Source organism: Saimiri boliviensis, chromosome 3 (assembly GCF_048565385.1).
Source record: "Saimiri boliviensis isolate mSaiBol1 chromosome 3, mSaiBol1.pri, whole genome shotgun sequence".
Taxonomy (NCBI): domain Eukaryota; kingdom Metazoa; phylum Chordata; class Mammalia; order Primates; family Cebidae; genus Saimiri; species Saimiri boliviensis.
In genome coordinates, this window is record NC_133451.1 from 5,139,315 (window position 1) to 5,161,246 (window position 21,932).

At 51.6% G+C, this 21,932-nt stretch overlaps 1 protein-coding gene across 7 annotated transcripts in view; it reads right to left on the bottom strand.

Moving 5' to 3' along the window:
* SORCS2 (sortilin related VPS10 domain containing receptor 2) overlaps positions 1-21,932 on the bottom strand; it is a 556,267-nt gene that overhangs the window by 51,219 nt on the left and 483,116 nt on the right. For all 7 annotated transcript variants that reach the window (XM_074395857.1, XM_074395856.1, XM_074395854.1 and 4 more), the window contains exons 9-11: positions 14,522-14,701; positions 9,185-9,331; positions 2,174-2,276 (exon numbers count right to left, since the gene is read on the bottom strand). In XM_074395857.1, coding sequence (XP_074251958.1) covers positions 2,174-2,276; positions 9,185-9,331; positions 14,522-14,701 — 430 coding nt within the window. The remainder of the gene's footprint in view (positions 1-2,173; positions 2,277-9,184; positions 9,332-14,521; positions 14,702-21,932) is intronic.

Below are 21,932 nucleotides of genomic sequence, written 5' to 3' on the forward strand. Positions count from 1 at the left end.
GGAGGCGTGAAGCCTGGGGCTTATCCCTCTCATCTGCCTGCCTCCAGGATGGAATTCAGGAATGAATGACGGGGCAGGCAGGGAGTGACCCTGTGGAAACAGGTAGCCATTCCCTCGAGCTGCCTTGCTTCCGGTCGTGTAGCCACATGGCCTTGAGAGCTGTGCCAGGGCGGGCGGCCGTGTCGGGCCGGCAGGTGTGAAGCCTGCCCACGCGCCTTCTCCTCCTGCTCCAGCAGGTGCTCAGGACTGGAGAGCGGGATGGAAACAAGTGACACATCAATCAGCCCGCCCTGCACAGCTGGCTCCACCTTCCGGGAAGGCGCCAGCCAAGACTGAAGGGAAGCAGAATAAAATAGGAGTGTAGCCTCGCGCCCTTGCAGGGACAGTGGGAGGCAGGCAGGGTGGGGGGAGGCTGTGACGGACACCCCCACAGAGCAAAGGGGCTGCTCTCGATGCGCTGTGTGACTCCTGCACAATTCAGGGATGTGCCGATTGACGCGGAGGGACGGGGACGCTCATTCCAGGCTCTCGGGGACTTTGAGCAGTGGAAACATTGAAAGTTACACCTTTTGTATTTTGGTCAAGAATTTGGGGTTGCGGCCAATCAAGGTGGTACATTTTAAATGCCCCATCACTGAGAAGCCCATAGGACTGGGGGCATCTAACATGGGTGGCGAGCCTGTCTGTGCGTGGAAGCTGATAGGCAGTGAGCAGCTTGACACTAATGCTGATGGGTTGCATTTTCACTGATCACTGTGGAAGCAGACAGAGGCTGTCCAGATGGGCCGTCACTGCCTAGGACCCTCTGTGGAGTGCACAGAGGAACTGCAGAAGCTGAAGGCTTTGTTCTCAATGCCCTGTCACTTCCCTAAGGCAAAGCCCCAGCATCCCCAGACAGGTCACATCTCCACCATCAGATCCAGCCCTGCATGCAGGCTTCACCTCCAGCCTCTCCCTGCACTCTGGTCTGGTCCTTTGGGGTCCCCATGTCCCCCTTTCCACTCAGAAGGCCATTCCTGCCATCACAACATGGCCACTCATTCACTTGTCCCTTCACTCACTCATTCACAAACAGCCTTGGAGGGCCCACCCTGGGTCAGGCCCCAGCTCGGTGCTGGGATATGGTGAAGGGTCAGATGCAGTGTCCAGCTCAGAGTCTGCGGTCCACATCCATATGGTCCTTGGCCATTGGCCACAAGGCCACCCCCTCTGTGTGAGAGATGGTGCTGGGGAAATGGAGGGATGGGGTCCTAGTTTCAGGAAGTGTGAGCTCTGGGGCTGTGTCTCTGCATCCAGTGTCTGCAGGAGACGCTACCTTTCTGTCACAGACCCCATGTGCAACCTCTGCATCCAGTGTCTGCAGGAGACGCTGCCTCTCTGAATGTCACAGACCCCATGTGCAAAGTCTTGCCTGGCTCTTCCACACTCCAGCCAAGGGACCTCAGAGAGGTGGCTCTACTTTGTATTTTGAATGGCTCTTCTAAAACAATCAACCTCATTTTATGGTATTATTTGATTAGTACGCTGCGATTATTGGAGGTTCTAATTTAGTGGAAGAGACAAACACAAAAATTATAGTTTTGGTTTTTTTTAAAAAAGTGCTAGTTGTATACTTGTCTTTCTCTCCTACTAAACTAAAACTTTCTTCAGGGGCCAATAAATATCAACTATGTTACAAATCATCCATCCATTGACCCACCACCCATCTATCTATCTGTCCATTCATCATTCACTCATTGTCCATCCGTCTATTCATCATCTATCCATCATCCATCCACCCACTCATCCACCCACTCACCCACCCATCCATCACCCATCCACCATCATCCACCTGTCATGCATCATCCATCCAGCATGTGTCCATCACCCCTCCAGCCATCATTCATCTACCATCCACCCACCCATTAGCCGTCATTTATCAGTTCATCTATCCATCCATCCATTGATCCACCCTTCCATCTATTCGTCTTTCTATTCAGCCAACATATATCACATGCCCAACCTGGGCCATGCATTCACCTCCCAGAATTTGCCATGAGAGCTGAGCTTCCTGCAGATGCAGTGGTTCTGAGTACGGCCTCAGGCCCATGACCATCCATTTTTACCCTTGAGACTGGAGGTACTCTCGGACTGTAATGGCACCTGCCAGCCACCTGTGATGGCAGCCACCTACCTGCACCCATGATGAGGCCTGGGGCGGTGTCCTTGGTGTGCACGGTGCCCGATACATAGGGGTTGTCTGCCCAACGCAGATGCAGGTGCAGGTGGCAGTCTGGCTGCAAGGAAGAGAAAGGAAGCCGCTGTCAGCATGTGGGTAAGAGCATCCTTAGGAACACTAAGTCTGATGGCAATCTGCCCCTGTGGCTTTTTGGGAGAGAAGGCTGGGCCAGGAGTGCCTTGGAGGAATGGAGGGAGGATGGGAAGCAGGTGTAAGGTTGACCTGTAGGCAAAGGGTGGGAAGGACAAGGGCCGCTTCAGAAGGTGCTGTGCTAATAATAGCTTGGGAGGTGGAAGCAGGCACCAGTGAGGAACCGGGGGGATCTGTTGGTTCCCTGGTCTGGCTTAGGGACCCTTGCAGCATCTGGGTGCAGAGACACACCCCAGGAGGATCCATTGACTCCCTGGTCTAGATTACAGACCCACTACAGCATCTGGGTGTGGTGAGGCACCCAGGGTGATCCCTTGGTTCTCTGGTCTAGATTAGGGAACCCTGCAACCTCTGGATGTGGTGCCTCTGCTCACACATGCAGCTGCTGGGGCTTCTCCCACTGAGGGCTCTTGGGCATGGGTCCTGGCAGGTGGGTCCCCCAACATGGCTCCCGTGTGCAGTGCTGGGCCGTGGGATGGGATCCCTGGAGGCTGCACAGCCCAAGCTCATATTCATTCACCTACCCAGAACCTTTACTGGGAATCTCTTATGTGACCACAGTATCCTTGGCATCAGCGGACAGCTGGGGTCACCCTGGAAGACCCTCCCACTTTGAGATACAGAGGGGTGGGTTAAGTGTGCAAGAGTTCCAGGGGGCTGGCTCTGGAGACCCCGTTTCTCCTGACCTCCCTCTGGCAGCCTGAAGCTACTGGTTCTCAGAGGTCTGGCAGGCCGAGCCTTCCTTGGTGACATAGGTGCACCAACAGAGACCCCACTGAACCAGCACATGCCGAAAGGGTTTGAGGGGTAATGACTCTGGGCTCAGCCGTCCTAATTTCCCCAATTCCAGGTGCTCCACAGGGTGAAGCGAGGCAGGGTAGTTCTCAGGCTGGTCACAGAAAGGCCAGGGCCTGACTCCTCATACCTCCTCTAATGGCAGTGTGGCCCCAGGAAAAATGCTTAGCCTCTCTGTGCCTTTCTTTCTTTTGAGACAGGGCAGTCACCTCTGCTTCTCGGGATTCTTGGGTTAACATGGCACAGCTCTGGGGTCCAGCCCTTCCCCAGGGCAAGGCACTGCCCAGCTGTTTACTTATAAGAATGGTAAACATTGTATTTCCCTGCCTTAAAATTCTTTCTTTTTCTGTTAAAAATCTCCAGCTTAGAAATACCCTAGAACTGGGTACCCAGAGATCCAGATTGTCACTTAGGAGGCACGGCTAATTTTCTGGGCAGCTTTGGGCCTCAGTTTCCTCATCTGTAAAATGTAGCCATCGACAGTGAGGCCTGCTGACCCGGTCTGTGGGGGTCATTCCAGAACCCCACTGTCACCGGGGTGTCGTATCATCCACTGAAATCCACGTCAGAGATGTCCTCCCTCTTCATCTCCCACCTGCATAACACCTTCTTCAAGCCCATGAACTGCTTTCGTTTTATGCAGGTGACCCTAAGTTAAAAGTTGAACTGCTCAGGAAATTGGATATTGACTTGGATAAGATGCGACCACACGGTGGCCACAGTTGGCAGGCTGATTGTACTGCATGCTGTATGACTCACCCATGAGCAGTGCCCGGAGCAGGCAATCTATAGAGCCAGCAATAGATGGGTGGTTTCCAGGGGCTGGAGGCTGATGGGGGACAGGGAGGTGACAGCTAAGGCACTGGGGCTTCTTTTTTGGGTGGTGAAAATATCCTAAAATGGACGGTGGTGAGGGCTGCACAACTCTGCGAATATACTAAAAACCACTGAGCTGTGCACTTGAAAGGTGAGCTGTATGGTGTGTGAGTGAGATCTCAACAAAGCTATTAGAAACTAAGAGAAAGAAAGAAAGGTTGCAAATTCAGCTGAAAGGCGGCCCCACGTCCATTGCAGAGGCACATCCTGAAGAGGACTGAGGGACTGAGACCCCCAGGGGACCCGGGAGCCCCGAGCTGAAGCCCGCAGGGTCCCAGCTGGCAGGAGCCTGGGTTCTGTGTCACCCCCGGAGGGCCATCGAAGGGTTCCAGAAACACCTGGATTGCACAGTGACAAACGGGCCCACTGAAAACCTATGGGATGTTAAGACACTGCCCACTGCAGTAGAGTCTGCTGGCTTCTGACAATGGAAAGGCAGGCCTGCGAGTTAATAGACTTGCTGGCACCTTTCAGTCCTATCCTCCTATCCCCCAGATCGCTCAGGCAGAAAGACAGAGGCGGCTTGCTGTGGAGGGAGGCTGCTGTGATCTTGGTTGGCAGCGTCGGGCTTCTGTGCTGCAGAAGGCAGCTCTAATGAGAAGGTGCTTAGCAGGGGTGTGGCATTGGAGTCCTCACAGTAGCGTGTCCGGCAGAGGCCGCCATGGCTCGGCCATGCTTTGCTGTCCTAGGTGTCCCGGAAGGCCAGGTGGAGCCTGGAGGGGCCAGAGCTCATGGGCTGGTCTCCGTCAACCTCTCCCATTCCCCCGATGAGTTGGGCACAGCTGGTCACTCGCTGCGTGCTCAGTGGGCGGAGCTGAATTAGAAGGTCCTGCTTCACAAACCCCACCGTTCTCCCCACCCCTCGCCACTGGTAGCCTCTCCTGGTTACCTGGCACTCAGGACAGAGAAGTGGAACCCTCCTCAGGGCTCCCTGTGAGGTGGCCAGTTATACCCCGCAGGCCCTGGTGACCTGACCACAGGCAGCACTGTGACCCCCTTGCATTTGCCTTGGGGCCTGCTGGCAGCCAGCTGGCTCCCCGTGCTCCCGGGGCAGCTGCAGGCGCTGTGCTGGTGTCTCACACCTGCACTCCCACGCGAGCCTGGGCCACCAGGTGAAAGGAAGGGCAATGCTGGCAGGCCTGGAGGAGCCTTCCTATGGGGCACTCGGATGCCCGGCACAGGTGGCAGGCCAGCGCACATCAGCAGCCCCAGGACATGCCTCAGCGGCATGTAGTCAGAGAAGGGGCTTCCTCCGAGGCCAGCCAGGATGAGGACAGGAGACCCCCAGGGGAGGCTGTGGCCCTAGGAGTCAGTGCAGAATGCTCCAGTGTTGGCCAAGGTGGGCCTGGGTCCCTGCAAGGCTGGAGGCAGAGGCCAAGCTGGGGGCTCATGCTGTCCCAGGACTCTCTTGTTTGCCCGTTCAGCACATACGGGCCAGAGGGTGCTTTAAAGAAGTCTGTAGAAAATCATCAAAGCCTACGAGGTAGACCAGGGCTGGGAGCTGGAGCACCAACCACCTGGGAACCTGGTGCTTGCCACAGCCTCACCTCAGAAGAGTGACCACAGGCTGCCCGCTGAATGAGGTTTATCCTGAATTCAACATGTGAACACTCAAAACCATCTTCCAATGAAGCTGGGTCATCCTAAAACAGATCTGATCATGCCACTCCTGTTATTAAATAAAGCCATCCCTTTATTCCCCACTGCTGGAAGGAGGTATCCCCAGACAGGGAGCTGGTCAGGTGGCCTGAGCAAAGATTCGTGACCCAGAGTTGAGAGAGAAACAGAGGGCTGAAAAATCATGCACGTGTGGGATCTCAATGATGATTTTGTGACATGTATGTGAGCAAATAGATTGCAAAGAACAAAAATACCCAATTACTGTTTTTCTGGATGGAGTGATTCTAGTTGTATCTTATTTCCCTTTTCTGTATCTTAAGCATTCTGCAATAATCAGGCATCACTTTTATGAGCAATACGCCCTCAGGTAGTCTGCCGTTCATTGAGAGGCTGTGGGGCTGCAGGAGCAGCACAGTCAGGAAGTCCTGTGAGTGACCTACCTTGTCCTGCCCCTGCCCTTTCACCCTTGGAGATGCACACACAGGATAGGCCGGGCCATCTGAGCCTGGGCACCACCTAGATCCCTGCTAGCCACATCAGAGCTGGCAAGACTCCCAGTTACTTTGAGAGATCCCTTCCTACTCTAGGCAACCAAGGACCCAGGCAGTCTACACTTCAATTCATGCAGAAAGATGCTGCTGGGATAGTGGGACCAGCTTTGGAGCTCATGATGTCTGAGCTTTGGCCCAACTCCATCACTTACTGACAGTATGATGGTATACTGACTTCCATGGCAGATTAGGATAGATGGATAGACAGACAGACAGACAGACAGACAGACAGACAGACAGACAGATAGATATATTTTTGAGATGGAGTCTCGCTCTGTTGGCCAGACTGGAGTGCAACGGCACGATCTCAGTTCACTGCAATTTCCGCCTCCCATGTTCAAGCGATTCTCCTGTCTCAGACTCCCAAGTAGCTGGGATTACAGGCACATGCCACCATGCCTGGCTGATTTTCATATTTTTAGTAGAGATGGGGTTTATCCGTGTTGACCAGGCTGGTCTTGAAGTCCTGACCTCAGGTGATCTGCCCACCTTGGTCTCCCAAAGTGCAGGGATTACAGGCGTGAGCCACCGCGCCCGGCCTGTGAGGCTGTGATTTGATGTCTGCTGTGCCCACGTGGGCTCCATGCACTTGGTTCTGCACTCCCTCCATGCCCAGTTGAGTTCCCACATGCCGGCCTGGGGCTCGCACACTCACCAGTTTGCTCCTATTTTATTATTTTAAGGCCAGGACATAAATCTCACTGAGGTTATCTCTTCACTGAGCTGCATAATCGCAGACAAGAATCTATTCTTAGCATAAACTTGCTTTGACAGATTAATATGGCTTTACTTTGCTGACGATGATATAAAAATTAGCCCTTTCATAGCAATTCTGTTCTGGGAAGCATTTTTACAAAGGGCAGGTAATTAATTCTCCACACAGGTCGACAGGTGTTATCAGCAGGAGGGGACTTGAATAGAGGCAGGCAGCGGGCTCCTGACAGGTGAGTGCTCGTGAGTCAGAGTTCAAACCTCAGCTTAGAGCAAGGAGCCACCCTGGAGGCCACAGAGTCCTGCCCTGGCTCTGGGGTCAGGCTCTCTGGGTGCTCTCCTCTTAGCACCATGGGCCCCATGGGCCAACACTGGGGCTGGTGGGTGTGGGGGGCTCACCGTTTTCTAAGCCCTGCTGTGTGGCAGGTGGAATCCCAAGGAGACAGAGAATGTCTTCTGTTTTGTTGGCTTAGTGTGCTCTGGACCTGCAGAATAGTGCGTGGCACACAGCAAGTGCTCATGTAGATTTGCTGAATATAACCCTGTCAGACAGGTACTTTTGTTCCTTCTATTTTATACATGAGGAAACTGAGGCAGAGTGATGGGTAGGTTCAGGTGTTCCCAGCGTGCAGTCTCTAAGAGGGTTTATGGGCGACAGTGGGAAACAGACAGAGAAGCAATTATGCCCAGTGAAAGCTCCTCAGTGGAGGGAACATTTGGGTAGGGTTTTCAGGTGTCAGTAGGAGTTTGCTGGATGAGGAAAAGGGAAAGGGCATTGTAGGCCTTGGGCATAGTGTGGAAAGAGAGAGCTTGGAAGGCAAGGGAAGCTCTCTCTTTGCTGTTTGCTCTGTGCCAGGCATAGGCTGGTCTCTGCATTCTTCCATCTCATCCTCACCCCAATGCCACAGGGATGTTTATTATCTTCCTCCCTTTTCAACAGAGGCTCAGAGGCACTGGTTGACTTAACCAAGATCACACAGCCAGTCAGGGAGCTAAGACTGCAGCTCTGTGCAGCTCCAAGACTAGACCCTCCTCCCACCCTGAGTTACTCAACACCCAGGAAGGGTCAGGGATGCTGGTGGTGGTGATCTCCCTGTGGTATGCAAGGACAGAGGCCCCAGGAGAGGCCAGGTCTCACAGGGGTGTTGGAAGGTGGGTGGGACGCCCAATCAGAGTCTCTTGGCCCACTCAGCCTCTTCTTCTCTTGCATTCACTGGTCTCTGGCAGCTGAGTGCTCACCTGAGCCAGGAGCCCTACTTCTTACAGCTCTGCCTCTCCTTCCTCAGCAGCATGGGCCTGTGCACCACCTAGTTCCCTGCTAGCCACACCAGAGCTGGCAAGAGTCCCAGCTACTTTGAAAGATCCCTCCCTACTGTAGGCAACCAAGGACTCAGGCAGTCTACACTTCAATTCATGTAGAAAGGTGCCCCTGGGATAGTGGGAGCAGCTTTGAAGCTCGTGATGTCCGATCTCTGCCCCAACCCCATCACTTACTGACAGTGTGATGGTACACTGCCTTCTGTGGCACATTAGAAGCAAGTGTCTGCTCTCCAGCCCTCGCTCCCATGGGAAGAGTATACTTCCCAGATCCTTCATATTGACCAGTAAGATTTAGCAGATGTACCATAAGCAGGCTTGAAATGTACTTGCCTGTTTCTGTTTACCCTCTTGAACTTCTGGTATCACCATGAAAATTAAGGGGGTTCCAGGAGAAGGATGCAAGATGGGCAGAGCAGAGACCAGCCTAAATCAGTCAATTCCCTGACATATGATCAAGCCCTGCCAAGATCAGCAGAGCCGCCCAGCTGAGCCCAGCCAAGATCAGCAGAGCCGCCCAGCTGAGCCCAGCCGAGATCAGCAGAGCCGCCCAGCTGAGCCCAGCCGAGATCAGCAGAGCCACCCAGCTGAACCCAGCCGAGGTCAGCAGAGCCACCCAGCTGAACCCAGCCGAGGTCAGCAGAGCCACCCAGCTGAGCCCACCTGTAGATCTGGAGAATAAATGATTGTTGTTTTGGTGTGGTTTATCACATAGCAATTCTGTGTCAAAAACTAACTGATACACTTCCTTCCCTGACCTCCAATTAACTTTTCTGTAAAATAAGGAGTTTCATTTGCTCCTTTCCATCACACCCATCAGAAATAAGTGGTTCATGTGTTTCAGATAGTCCTTCTCAGACATCACCACCTCTGACCTTCTCGATGACTGAAGTCACATCTTGTGTCCACCCCATGGAAGGTGTGTGATGTGAGCAGAGGTACTTACAGGCTTGCAGTTGGTTGGTTTTCCATTCATGTCCATGCTGGGTGGCCTCAGGTAATCCCAGTCACGGCCCTTGTTGTAGGTTATAAGCGTCATCACTTTCCCATCAATTTTTTGGTTTGCCAGGAAGACTCCTTTCACCCCTCTGACCTGGGACAAAAATATGAAAAGGACTATAATCTTATGCTGGAGCACTCTGATGGCCATGTGTCCACCATGCTCCAGCACCTTGCTAAGTATTCTGCACATGTGGCCTCATTTCACAGTCAAAATGACCAGCAGCTGAGGCACATTTTAGAGGTGAGTGAGGTTTAGAGGGGCTAGGGATCCAAGACTCTGGCCCCAGCTTTCGTGGAAAGCTAGTTTCATCTAGCTCTGAAGCCTGAATGATATTCCTGGTGCTGAGCTGTTCTCCTAGGTCCAGACTGTCAGATGGCAAGAGGGATTCTGGACACATGAACTGCCTGTCCCTCAGAGTCACCCCATTCTTGCCTCAGAGGTCCTGATGCAGAGCTCAGATCCCCCCGACACCTCTAGTTTCTATGGGACCACATGTCCTGGACCAACAGAATTGCCTCTGGGGACTCCCCAGCTCAATCCCCATACAAAAATGCCAAGGAATGAAGACAGGAGGGTCCATGCTTCCCCTAGAACACCCAGGACAGGGCTCGCTTGCCTTCATCGCTCAGGGCTAACCTATTCCCTTTCTCAAGGTTTCCTAAAAGGCCCATGGTAGTGACCCAAACATATCTAAGAGTGGCTACTAAGTTGACCTACAAGAAACGTGCAATTATCAGCAACTTCACATAGTTCAACAGAGTGGTTCGCCCACCGAGAGGGTCTTCCCACAAGTTCCTTATTTCATGAAGGGTTTCGACCCATATTTATCAAGACCCACTAGTGTGATGTGAAGAGTCATGAGAATGCCAACCACTTGTCCAGGCCTCCTGTGTTCCAGGCCAGAAGCTGTTTCTGCACCTGTATATGCAGGCTACACCAAGGGAAACTGAGGCTCAGAGGGGGTGCAACCTTCCAAAAGGCCCATAGCCAAAGATTATAGTTAGGATAATAATGCCATACAGTTATTAAGTGCTTCTATGTTCGAGGCATGAGCTTAGTATGTGTCCTTTCACTAAATTCTCACAAGTCCGGCAGGTCCTCATGAGGAGAAGAACAGCAGCCATGATGATAAAACCCGTGGACTGAGGTCTGAGCTTCCTATGGCTTCTATCACAGACAGTCACAAACCCAGTGGCTTCAGACAACACACATGCATTCTCCTACAGCTCTGGAGGGCAGAAGCCTGGCACGTGGCTACAGTCAAGTGTCAGTAGCATCACACTCCTTTATTGAGGCTCCAGGGGAATGTTCCTTTCCTTGCCTTTTCCAGCTTCTAGAGGCACCGGCATTCCTTGGCTCGTGGCCCCTTCCTTCATCTTCAAAGCCAGCAACACTGCATCTCTCTGATGTGTGTTTCCACCATCACTTCTTCTCTGACTTTCTCTCCTGCTTCCCTCTTCCAGTGTTAAGGACCTGTGTGCTGACACTGGGCCCATCCAGATAACCCAGGTCATCTTCCCGTCTGCTGACGAGCAGCCTTAATTCCATCTGCAACCGCACTCCTCCTCTGCCACATAAGGTAACATACATGCAGGTTCTGGGGCTCGAGATGTGGCCATCTTTGAGGGGGGCACTATTCTCTCCAGCACAGTCCCTCCTCTGACCCCCAAGGACACACCTCAGTCTTCAAGTAGAATACATTCACCCCATCAAGGTTTCCAAAGTTCGCATCTCAGTACAGCATTAATTCGACGTCAAAAGTCTCATCTAAATGTCACCAGATCAAAATTTCCAAATCCTATGTAAGTCAACTAAACCAGATGTGGGTGAGCTCTGGGCAAAATCCACCTGTGGAGCTGGGAGACTAGCAAACAAGTTATCTGTTTCAAAGTGCGAGGTTGGGGGAGGCATAGAGCGGTAGTTACAGATCTTTTGCCTCTCACTGACGTGGCTTGTTTAGGTTACCCTTGGAGTTGGCTCTCAGAGACTCAGGGCTGCCTTCATTGGATGTGGGAGCTGGGGGTGGGGCAGGCTCTTTTCCCTGGGACCCACCAGGTCTTATCAACACAGACAGGCAGTTTTAGGAGCCAAGTGGCTTGCACTGTAAGCATCCTCCCAGCATTTCCAGGGAGTGCCATACACGTGGGAAATCCATGCACAGAGCATTCAGCTGACTGTGTTACCTGCATAGGGTGCTGTGGTCTAGAGGTTGGTCCTCCTCTCTGCAGAGGAAGCTTCAGCAATGGTCCTGCTGGGCTGACAGTCCCAGCGGCTGGGAGGAGCCAGCTTCTTCTTGCCCATTGGCATCACTCTGTCACCTGCGCAATCGACTCAATGGCTGCAGATGGGGCTCCTGCCCCAGAGTCCAGCTTCTTTGTGAGATGTGGTACCAAGTGCAGACCGTGCAGAAACCCAGGACTCCATGAAAAAGCTCAGCAATAAATAACATGGATCCAAACACAGGCCAAGGCCCCCGGGTGGGTCTGGCTGGCCGAGCATCAGTTTCGAATCTTGTTGTGGTTTTGCATAACTGCGCATATCACAGCTGTATTCATTCTTGCATCTGTTAGAAAAAGTGCCACAAGTTGTGTGACTTCAAACAACAACTTGTGGGACTTTTCAGTCATTCTCTTGGAGGCCAGAGGCCAAAATCAAGGCATGGGTGCGCTGCACTCCCTCTGCAGGTTCCAGGGAAGGATTCTTCCTGCCCCTTCCAGCTCCACGCCTCCAGCTCTCCCTGGCCTGTGGCCTCAGTCTCTGCCTCTGTCTCCACGGTGCCTGTCTGTGTGCCTGTGGCTCCTCTCCCGGCTCTGATCAGGACACTTGTGATTGCATTTACAGCCTCCTCTGGATGATGCGAGATGATCTCTGCTTCGGTCTGTCATTTCATTACGCTGCAAACATCCCTTTTCAAATAAGGTCACATGGCAGGGCCTGGGTATGAGAATGTGGCCATCATTTCGATGCCTATTTTGGGGCCACCATTCAGCCCACTATGATGCCTGTGGCTAGGACTCCTTGGGGGCAGGGGACAGGGCTATGTCCCCTGATTCCCCATTCATAACCCAAGCTCCAGCACAAGAGGAATCCAGGAAAGGTTTGCTGTCTCGCCTGGAACCCGGGTTGGGCCCTGCAGGGGGAGAGACCCCAGCAGCCTTCCGAGGCAGTAGCTGGCTGCGTGGCCTGCACCAAGCATTTTTTTCCTGGATTTGTGCTGGGTGCCCAACAACCCTGACAGCAGCGGTAGTGGCCATGTGCAGTGAGACCAGGGGCCAGCCCCCCCGGGAATGATCCCTGATCCCAGAAAGGGCAGATGCGGGAAAACAAAGTGAGTGCCCATTGGCACCAGGTGCTGCTCTGCCTGTTTAATAGGAATGGCAGCCTTAAGCCTCACAGCAGCCCTGTGAGGAAGGTACCACTACCATCCCTGTTTTACATGCGGAAGCAGAGTCCTTAGGAAAGCCACCTCCGGTCACACAGCAAATGCATACAAGTTCATGGGCCTGCACCCCGGCCAGTCAGGCTCCAGAGCTGTGCTCATAACCACCAATGTGCCCATGTTTGAGGATTTTCAGAGAAGGGACATCCCTTGGGAGGGCACCCAGCTGGTGGATGGGGGGGGCCGCCTTTGGACCGGCCACTGCGAACGTCTTTCGGCTCCTCTCTTCCTCTCGCCTTGAGTCCTCTGTGTGTGCCTCTGAGCTCCTTCCTCACCTGGCAAACTCCTGCTCAGCCTCCTCCAGGAAGCGCTCCCTGACTCCTGCCCCAGGCTGGCCAACTGCCCCTGCGCTGTGTCCCCAGGCTCCGGTACGCTCACTCAGAACCCCAGCTGTGAGGCGTCTTCCTGCTTCATGAGGGGTGGTGGTGCATGTCGTATCCAGCCTGTGTCCTGAGGGCAGGGCCCAGAGCATGGCATTCGGTGGTGTGGGCATCACAGATGCCTGTGCACGGGACGGCCGTGGAGCCCACTCCATCCCGTTCTTGGCACCTTTCCCATCCCATCACCACCCGCCCACTGCCTTCCAGAGCCATGTCTGGGCCGGACCCAGTCCCTTCCTAGAGGCTCAGGGGGCAGGGCCTTGGGGACACTAGGGGGTGGGTGCTGCCTAGCAGGTGGAGGAGGGCCGCCTGCGGGGGGCTCTAGGCAGTGAGGCTGCATCCGCATCGTCTGCTGGGGAGGTAAATCCTGACAAATGGGTTAGCATTGCAAACGTGTGATTCCATTGGTGACTGTCCCGGGGACCACAGTTCCGCTGCTGCTGGTGAGGGAGGATGAATGCTGGGCCTGGCGCCTCCCACCCACAAGCCTGTGAACGCCACTGTCTGCCCAGGTCTACTGGCCACCCACAGGACACTCTCCCAGTGTGCGTCATGGGCCATTTGGGGGTGTCCCCACAGGCAAGAGGAGGGTGGCAGGCTCAAAGCAGACAGGCCTGGGCCGGTCCTGGTTTTCCTGCTTACGTCTGGGTCCGCCTGGGCAGGTCGTTTCCCTCTCTGAGCCTCAGTTTTCTGACCTGTACATGGGCTGAGTGACCAACCCCCCCCCCCCACCACCGCTCACTGGCCGTGGCATTTCAGGAACAAAGGAGAGGGCCCATGAGCAGCCTGGCTGGGGCAGGACTGCTGCAGGAATCCAGGTGGAAATGGAGCCATGGTGGTGCGATGCCCGGGGCATTCTCTGGGGTCAGTGGAGGCTCAGGCGGGAGGCCAAGGGAGGACCCAGGAGGGCAGCAAGGGAGGCTCCCATCAGATCTCAGATGGCAACCCAGGAGGCGGGGCAGGGCTTGTATGAGGTGAGAGGAGTGGCAGGAGGGAGGGTGGAGGGCTGGGTTCCAGGGAGACACAGCAGGAGGGAGGCAGACTTCAGACACACAGAAGGGGAGAAAGGAGGAGACGAAGAGAGAGAAACGGGCACTCAGAGAGAATCTCAGAGCCTGAGCGTCCTCAGGGGTGACCCCAGCCCAGGACGTGTGATGAGGGCTTGTGAGGGGTTGACAGGGAACACTGGCTGGACCCGGGTCAGTCAGATGTTCTTCCTTCAAATAATTCCATTTTTCTCATGACAAAAACGTGCCCTCGATGCTCACTGTATTTTGAACTTCCCCACGAAGGAAATTCTCTTCCTCTGAAAGCACCTGCATAACAGCCTCTTGGCCTGCAAAGCCGGAAGGATGCGGCTCTTTACAGAAGCTGTGTGCAGACCCGGGACAGCCTTAGAGACCGGCCGGAAGGGAGGGGAAGGAGGTGGGGGGAGAGGACGGGGGCCAGGCGCAGACCCACCTCCAGGATGTCGATGAGCACGCTCTCCTCCGCCTGCCTCGAGCTGCGCACGTCCTCCAGCGCCAGCGCGTAGCGCACGCCCCGCGGATCCGACTGGTACAGGTTGTAGGTATCCACCTGGTACCACTCCTGCACCGCCACGAACACCTGACTCTCGTCCGTGCTGATGATCTGCAGGTCCTGCAGGGACGTGCGGGCAGCGAGGGTCAGAGCCGGGCTGGGGACCGCGAGAGGGAGCGGGAAGCGGGATGCGCAGGCTGTGAGGGTGGGGAAGGGCTCGGGCTCTCCTGGGCAAGACCCCTCACCTCCCTGGGCCTCAATTTTTGCATCCCTAAAATGGGGATGGCATTGGGTTGCCTCCAAGCCGGGTTATGGGAAGGTGGCCTGGGGATACGTCTTCCTCCTGGTCCCACATCAGGCTGTCTGTCCATCCGCCCAACACGGGGAGGAGAAGTTCTTCCTCCGTGCACCCCCAGATGGTTAGTGATTCCAGGGGCAAGGGCTGGAGCTCCTCCCTCTCCTCCTACCCTCAGAAACAGGTGAGTCTCTGTCCCTTCTTTATTCAACACACACTTGGGAATCACCCACTCCATGCCAGCAACTTTCTGGACACTGGATGCCTAGAAAAGCCCTGAGTGCAGTGGGGAGCCAGGCAGGGCCCTGTCCTCTGTGGTCTGCAGGGAGGCGACCCTGGGTGCATCTGCTCAAGCTTCGTTGTCCGGGGACGCTGTCCCCACCTGTACATGCACCGGCCTTCCTCCTGGTCCCTCTGTGCCGGTCCCTACCAGCCCTCAGTCCTGGGGCCACAGTCTAGAGGGGGAGGCAGAGAAGGAGCCCCGCCAGGACCCCACAAGGTGCTCTCAAAAGCTGAAAGGGTGGCCAGGGCAGTCCTCAGGGTCAGTTTCCATGTGGAAACAGGGGTGTTGGCAGCTCTGGAGTGGACTCAGGGCAGTGGTGTTGGGGTTCGGTCCCAGGTGTTTAAATTCAGAAAGCAGCCAAGACCCAGTGGAATAAAAAGGAAAACCAGGAATGCCTTTGTTTCTTGCTTTCTTTTCTTGCCCAGCGAGCAGCAAATGCTGTGTGGGAGGCGTGAGCCAAGGGGTGCGGACAGGCCCGTTTTGAAGCCATAGCCAGCTTCCCTCCCACCTCCGTTCCTTTGCCTTCTCTCACTCTGGAACTTTCTTGCACTCTGAGAACAGTGCCCGGGGCAAAGGATGGTGGCAGAGGAGGGCCCGGCCGGCCCCACCTCCGGAGCTGCCCCTCCTGACTACCCCGTGGCTGTGGCTGGGAAGCTCTGGGGATGCCTCCCTTCACATTTTCTCATCTGATGGGAGGGCCCAGGGAAGGAGTTTTTTTTTTTTTTTTTTTTTTTTTTTTTTTCTGTACAATAACAGATTAAATCCAGATTCTGTGCAGTGGAGCTGTTTTCAGTGGAGAGTGAGGAAGAAGCTGCCCTGGCAGGTGGCTCAGGGCCGAGCCGGACTCCTGACTGTGGAGGCTGGCCCCTTCCCCTCGCTGCTCTCCTGGTCCCTGCGCTGTGCAGCCCCAGGGGCTCTGCAGAAAAGGAGAGGGATGCTATTTGCAGCTACCAAGCAGCCCACGGGCAGGGAGGGCCCCACAGCGGCAGAGCCGCGGTCCCGTGTCTGTGGACCGAAATTCAACACACAGAAACGACTGGAAAAACACACAAAACCAGGGAAGGATGATGGGGCGGGGTGCCAGGGCCTGGCCGTCCCCACGCGTGAAGTGGGACCATGGGTAATTCGGAGCCCACGGAAGCACGCGAGGTGTCTGGAGGCCGCAGGCTTGTGGCTCCTCTGCCCCTGTCACCTCAGCTCCCCCTTCCTCCCCGCTTGGCACCTTGGGTGAAAATACACTCCGTCATCCGGGCATCGGCCATTCTGCTGTCCGACTAGGAGCCGGCTTGTCCACCAGCCCAGGCCTAGCAGGGAATTAGACCGTGCAGTCGGGTTGTCAGGTGGGATGTGAGACTTCTGCAGGGGTGGGGGTGGGGTGGACTGAGACCACGGGTGCTTTGAGCTCAGGGGACTTGGTGTCAACCACGTTGTCACAGGATTCAGGATTTACAGTGATCACAGCAAGTCACATTGTGCCTCCTATGGCCCTGGGTAAATGCTGACATAACCTGGGTAAATGCATTGGGCAAGGGTTTTCCACGATCTGGGAAACAAAGAGAAATGTATAAAGTGACTGAGGTCAGGAGCTCGGCCCCCTAGGGAGCCCTGACACCACTGCTTTCACATGTGTCTGTTTGGGCTTTCTCCTGTGTGACCCACGTGTTCTTTCATGTGTAGCTTACTGTGCCCTTTTACACTACAGGCAGAGCTTTTCCCCCACCATTAAAATGATCTATGAACACCCCTCTTAACCACTGCATGATATTCCATTCTGTGGACGGGCCATATTTCACACATGCTTCCCTGCTGGGAAACCGTCAGTGTTCTCAGCATCACTGCGACATGTCATGAATGTTTCCGCACACCGATCTCTGCCTCTCTGGTTATTTCCTTGCCATCAGCTCCTAAGAAGGCAAATCGCCACATTGCGAGGTTCTGAAAGCTCTTGTTACCTGTTGTTAAATGGCTGTCCTGAACATTTACGTTAGTTCCTTCCCCACCAGCAGGAGTAGAGGGCACTGATTTCGTTTTATGTATGCCAATATTGAGAATGGTCTTTAAAAAATGCCGGGTACAATTACAAAGACGGTGATTATAAAGACTACAGATGGATGAATCTACAACGAAGGGAAGAAAACGGTCAAAAAAGGCTGAGAATACCCAAGATCAGAACGCCTCTTCCTCAGCAGGGGATCCCAGTTCCTCATCAGCAACGAAACAAGGCTTGATGGAGAACGAGTGGGTTCCAATTACAGAAGCAGGCTTCAAAACGTGGATAATAAGAAACTTCTGTGAATTAAAAGAACTTGTTATAGCACAATCTAAAGAAACTAAGAACTTTGAAAAAAGGTTTGACGAAATGTCAACAAGAATACAAAATTTAGAGAGGAAAATAAGTGAATTGATGGAGCTGAAAAACACAATACGAGAACTACGTGAAGTATGAACAAGTTTTAACAGCCGAATTGATCAAGCAGAAGAAAGGATATCAGAGGTCGAAGATCAACTCAATGAAATAAAACAAGAAGACAAGACGAGAGAAAAAAGGATAAAAAGGAACGAGCAAAGTCTCCAAGAAATATGGGACTATGTGAAAAGACCTAATCTACGCTTGATAGGTGTACCTGAATGTGACGAAGAGAATGAATCCAAGCTGGAAAATACGCTTCAGGACATTATTCAGGAAAATTTTCCCAGCCTAGTAAGGCAGGATAATATTCAACTCCAGGTAATACAGAGAACACCACAGAGATATTCCTCAAGTAGAGCAACTCCAAGGCACATAATCGTCAGATTCACCAGGGTTGAAATGAAGGAGAAAATACTAAGGGCAGCCAGAGAGAAAGGTCAGGTTACCCACAAAGGGAAGCCTATCAGACTTACAGCAGATCTCCCAGCAGAAACCCTACAAGCCAGAAGAGAGTGGGGGCCAATATTCAACATCCTTAAAGAAAAGAACTTTCAACCCAGAATTTCACATCCAGCCAAGCTAAGCTTCACATGCGAAGGAAAAATAAAGTTTTTTGTGAATAAGCAAGCACTCAGAGATTTCATCACCACCAGGCCTGCTTTGCAAGAGCTTCTGAAAGAACCACTACACATATGAAAGGAACAAACAGTATCAGCCTTTCTAAAAAAATTATCAAAAAGAGCATCAATATAATGAAGAATTTACATCAACTAATGGACAAAATAGCCAGCTAATGACAGTATTAAACTCACATATATTATTATTAATTCCAAATTTAAATTGACTAAATCCCCCAATCCAAAGACAGGCAATTTGAATAAAAAACTAAAACCCATCAGTATGCTGCATCCAGATCCATCTCACATTCAAGGATACACAAAGACTCTAAACAAGGGATGGAGAAAGATTTACCAACCAAACAGAGAGCTAAAATAAATAAATAAAAAACAGAAGTTACAATTAAGCAACAAAGATCAAAAGAAGCAAAGAAGGACATTACATAATGATAAAAGGATCAATGCAACAACAAGAAGAGCTAAAGATCCTAAATATATACGCACCCAATACAGGAATACCTAGACATACAGGACTTATAAAGAGACTTAGACTCCCACATAATAATAGTGGGAGACTTCAACATTAATATTAGACAGATCAATGAGACAGAAAATTAACAACGATATTCAGGTCTTGAACTCAGATCTGGAACAAGTAAATGTAATTAACATTTATAGAACTCTCCACTTTAAATATACAAAATATACACTCTCATCAGTACCACATCATATCAATTTAGAAGTTTAAATGAAATCTTGGTTGGCTCCTTGTTTGTTATTCTCTTCCCTCATTTTCTTTCATGTCTCCATTATTAAGGACAATTATAGGCATACCCATATTTAGACTGCATCCTAGCCTGGGCAATAAAGCAAAGCCCCATCCTCTCTCCCTCTTCCTCTTTCTCTTTCTTCCTCTTCTTTATTCTAAAAAAAAAAAAATGCCGGGTAGAGGTTTATAAATAACAGGTAATTTTTGCTTCACATTGCATTTACTTTCTTCTTTTTTTGAGAAAAGATAGCAGAGACATTTTCAGATTTTTAAACGAATGATGTGAGACACGTCGAAATATACGTATAGTATACATGATTGTACGTATGTGTAGAACCTGGAGAAAAATGCAGAAGGAAACCCCAAGGTTGCCAGTATTTGTTATGAGGTAGAATTAGGTTTGCTTTTAAGTAACAGAAACAGGAAAAAAAAAATAATGGACTTAAACAAGTCTCTCATGTGTAAACGAATCCAGAACAGTCAGTCTGGTATCGAGGCTCTACAAAGTCACCAGGGACAGAGGCTCCTTCTGAGTCATCACTTCCTGTGCTGTGATGCAGTCTTTGTCCTCATGGCGTGAGATGAATGCTAGAGCTCCAGCCATCGTGTGAATGTGCCAGGCAGCAGGGTGGTGGAAGGGAGGCGGGAAAGAAAGTCTGGCTCTGAAAAGCCTCACAGGACAATTCTGCTAGCATCCCACTGGCTAGACTTTAGAAGCATGACCACACCTAGTTGCAAAGGAAGCTGGGAAATTCAGTCTTTTAGCTGGGAAGCAAGGTACTAGCCGAAGTCTGGGGTCTGCTGAACTAAGACGAAGGGGCAGATGGATACGACGGGAATCCAGGACTTTCAACAACACCCCCTTGAGGAATGAGGAAGTGAGACTGTCAGGCAAGGGAGGACAGGAGAAGCAGGCAGGTAGAAAGGCGTCTACACATACACATTGTGTTGTTTATTATGTTGTCTGATAATGGCAAATAGATGCATTCTTCCCTTCATTGTCATGAATGCATTTTAAATAAGTTATTTTGGAAAAGTTTAAAAACATTTTTAATAGGCCTGATAGGAGAAATTTCTCCATAGATGTTTATATAAAATTCATGAAACACTCTAATGAACCAACACCTTCATCAAATTCTTTCAGCCCTTTGAATATATCAGCTCACTGCCTGCTGAACTCCAGGGTTCCTGATGAGACATCTGCTGATAATCATATAGATTATTGCTTGTACGTAACAAGTCATTTCTCTCTTGCTGCTTTCGAGATTCTCTCTTAAGAGTTTCTGACTTTTGGCCAGGCATGGTGGATCACGCCTGCAATCCCAGCACTTTGGGAGGCTGAGGCAGGTGAATCACTTGAGGTCAGGAGTTCTAGACCAGCCTAGCCAACACGGTGAAACACTGTCTCTTTTAAAAATAAAAAAATCAGCTGGGTGTGGTGGCAGGCACCTGCAATCCCAACTACTTGGGAGGTTGAGGCAGGAGAATCACTTGAACCCAGGAGGTGGAGGTTGCAATGAGCTGAGATTGCAACACTGAACCCCGGCCTGGGTGACAGAGCGAGACTCCGTCTCCACACACACACAAAAAAGTTTCTGTCTTTTGACAATTCGGTTGTGTGTCTTGGTGTGGGTCTCTTTGTGTTTACCTTTCTTAGAGTTTGTTGAACTTTTTGATATTCATGTCTTTCATCAATATAAATCAATGGGGGAGTTTGGGGCCATGATTTCTTCAAACATAGTCTCTCTGCCTTTATCTCTCTTGTGTTCCTTCTGGGACTCCCACAATCATATGTTGGTCCGCTTGATCATGTCCAAAAGCTCCCATAGACTATGTTTCACTTTCAATCTTTATTCTTTCTGTTGCTCAGCCTTGATCATTTTAATCGTCTTGCCTTTAAGTTTCCAGATTCCTTCTTCTGCCTTTCAAATCTGCTTTCAAATCCCTTTAGTAAATTTTTCTTTTTATTCTTTTTAGCTCCAGAATTTCTTTTGGTTCCTTTTTTTGTTTCTATCTCTTTATTGCTGTTTCCGTTTTGCCCATCCATCATTTTCTTGCTTTTCTCTATTTTTCTCTTTAGTTCTTTGAGCCTCTTTAAGACAGTCATATTAAAGTCTTTGTCTAGTAGATCTGCCTTCTGGTCTTTCTCAGGGAAGGTTTCTGTTCATTTATTTTTGTTCCTTTGAATGCATCATACTTGCCTGTTTCTTTGCATGCCTCGTAACTACTTTATGTCAAAAGCTGGACAGTTGAGCCTAATGTCCGATTATATTGAATATTAATAATATAGTAACTCCGGAAATTAGCTTGCCCCCTTTCCATAGCGCTTGCCATGTTTTGTTCTTATTTTTGATGGTTGTAGGCTATCTCTTTACCAAGGATCAGCCTTACTTGTCAGCTTAATGTCTTCCTGGGCCTTTTCTGAGCCTCTGCTTGTCCCTGGGCATGCACGGTGATTTTCTAAATTCTCCCATATTTACAGTTGCTTTTGAATGTCTGGCTTCCAAAAGGGAAAAGAGAGAAAAATAAAAGACAGGAAAAACAGGCTGTGACTCTTTCAATCTCCTGGAAGCCATTTCAACTCATGGTGTTTGCAACAGTGGCTGCCTGTCTGGGCGTCTGCACGTCTGTCATCAGAAGCAGTCAGTAATCAGAGCACAGATCCTCAGTATTTGGAAGACGAGGTCCATAAGGCACCCCTGGGCTCCTGCAGCTCCTTCAAGCTCTGTGCACGCTGCTCTAGGGACACATGCACATTTCCCTGTCATGGTGCTGGGGTGCGGGAAGCCTCTACCAGGCTAAGAGCTGACATTATCCAAACTGACTTTGACATACCATCCATGCCTTGTCCTGGAGACTGCAAGCTCTCAAATAGACTTGGGAATTCCAAAGCAGTTACACCAGATGGGTCCTGCCAGTGCGGTTGCTGTCTAGGTGGGGAGATGGATTCCCGGGGCTTCTGTTCTGCCACCTAACC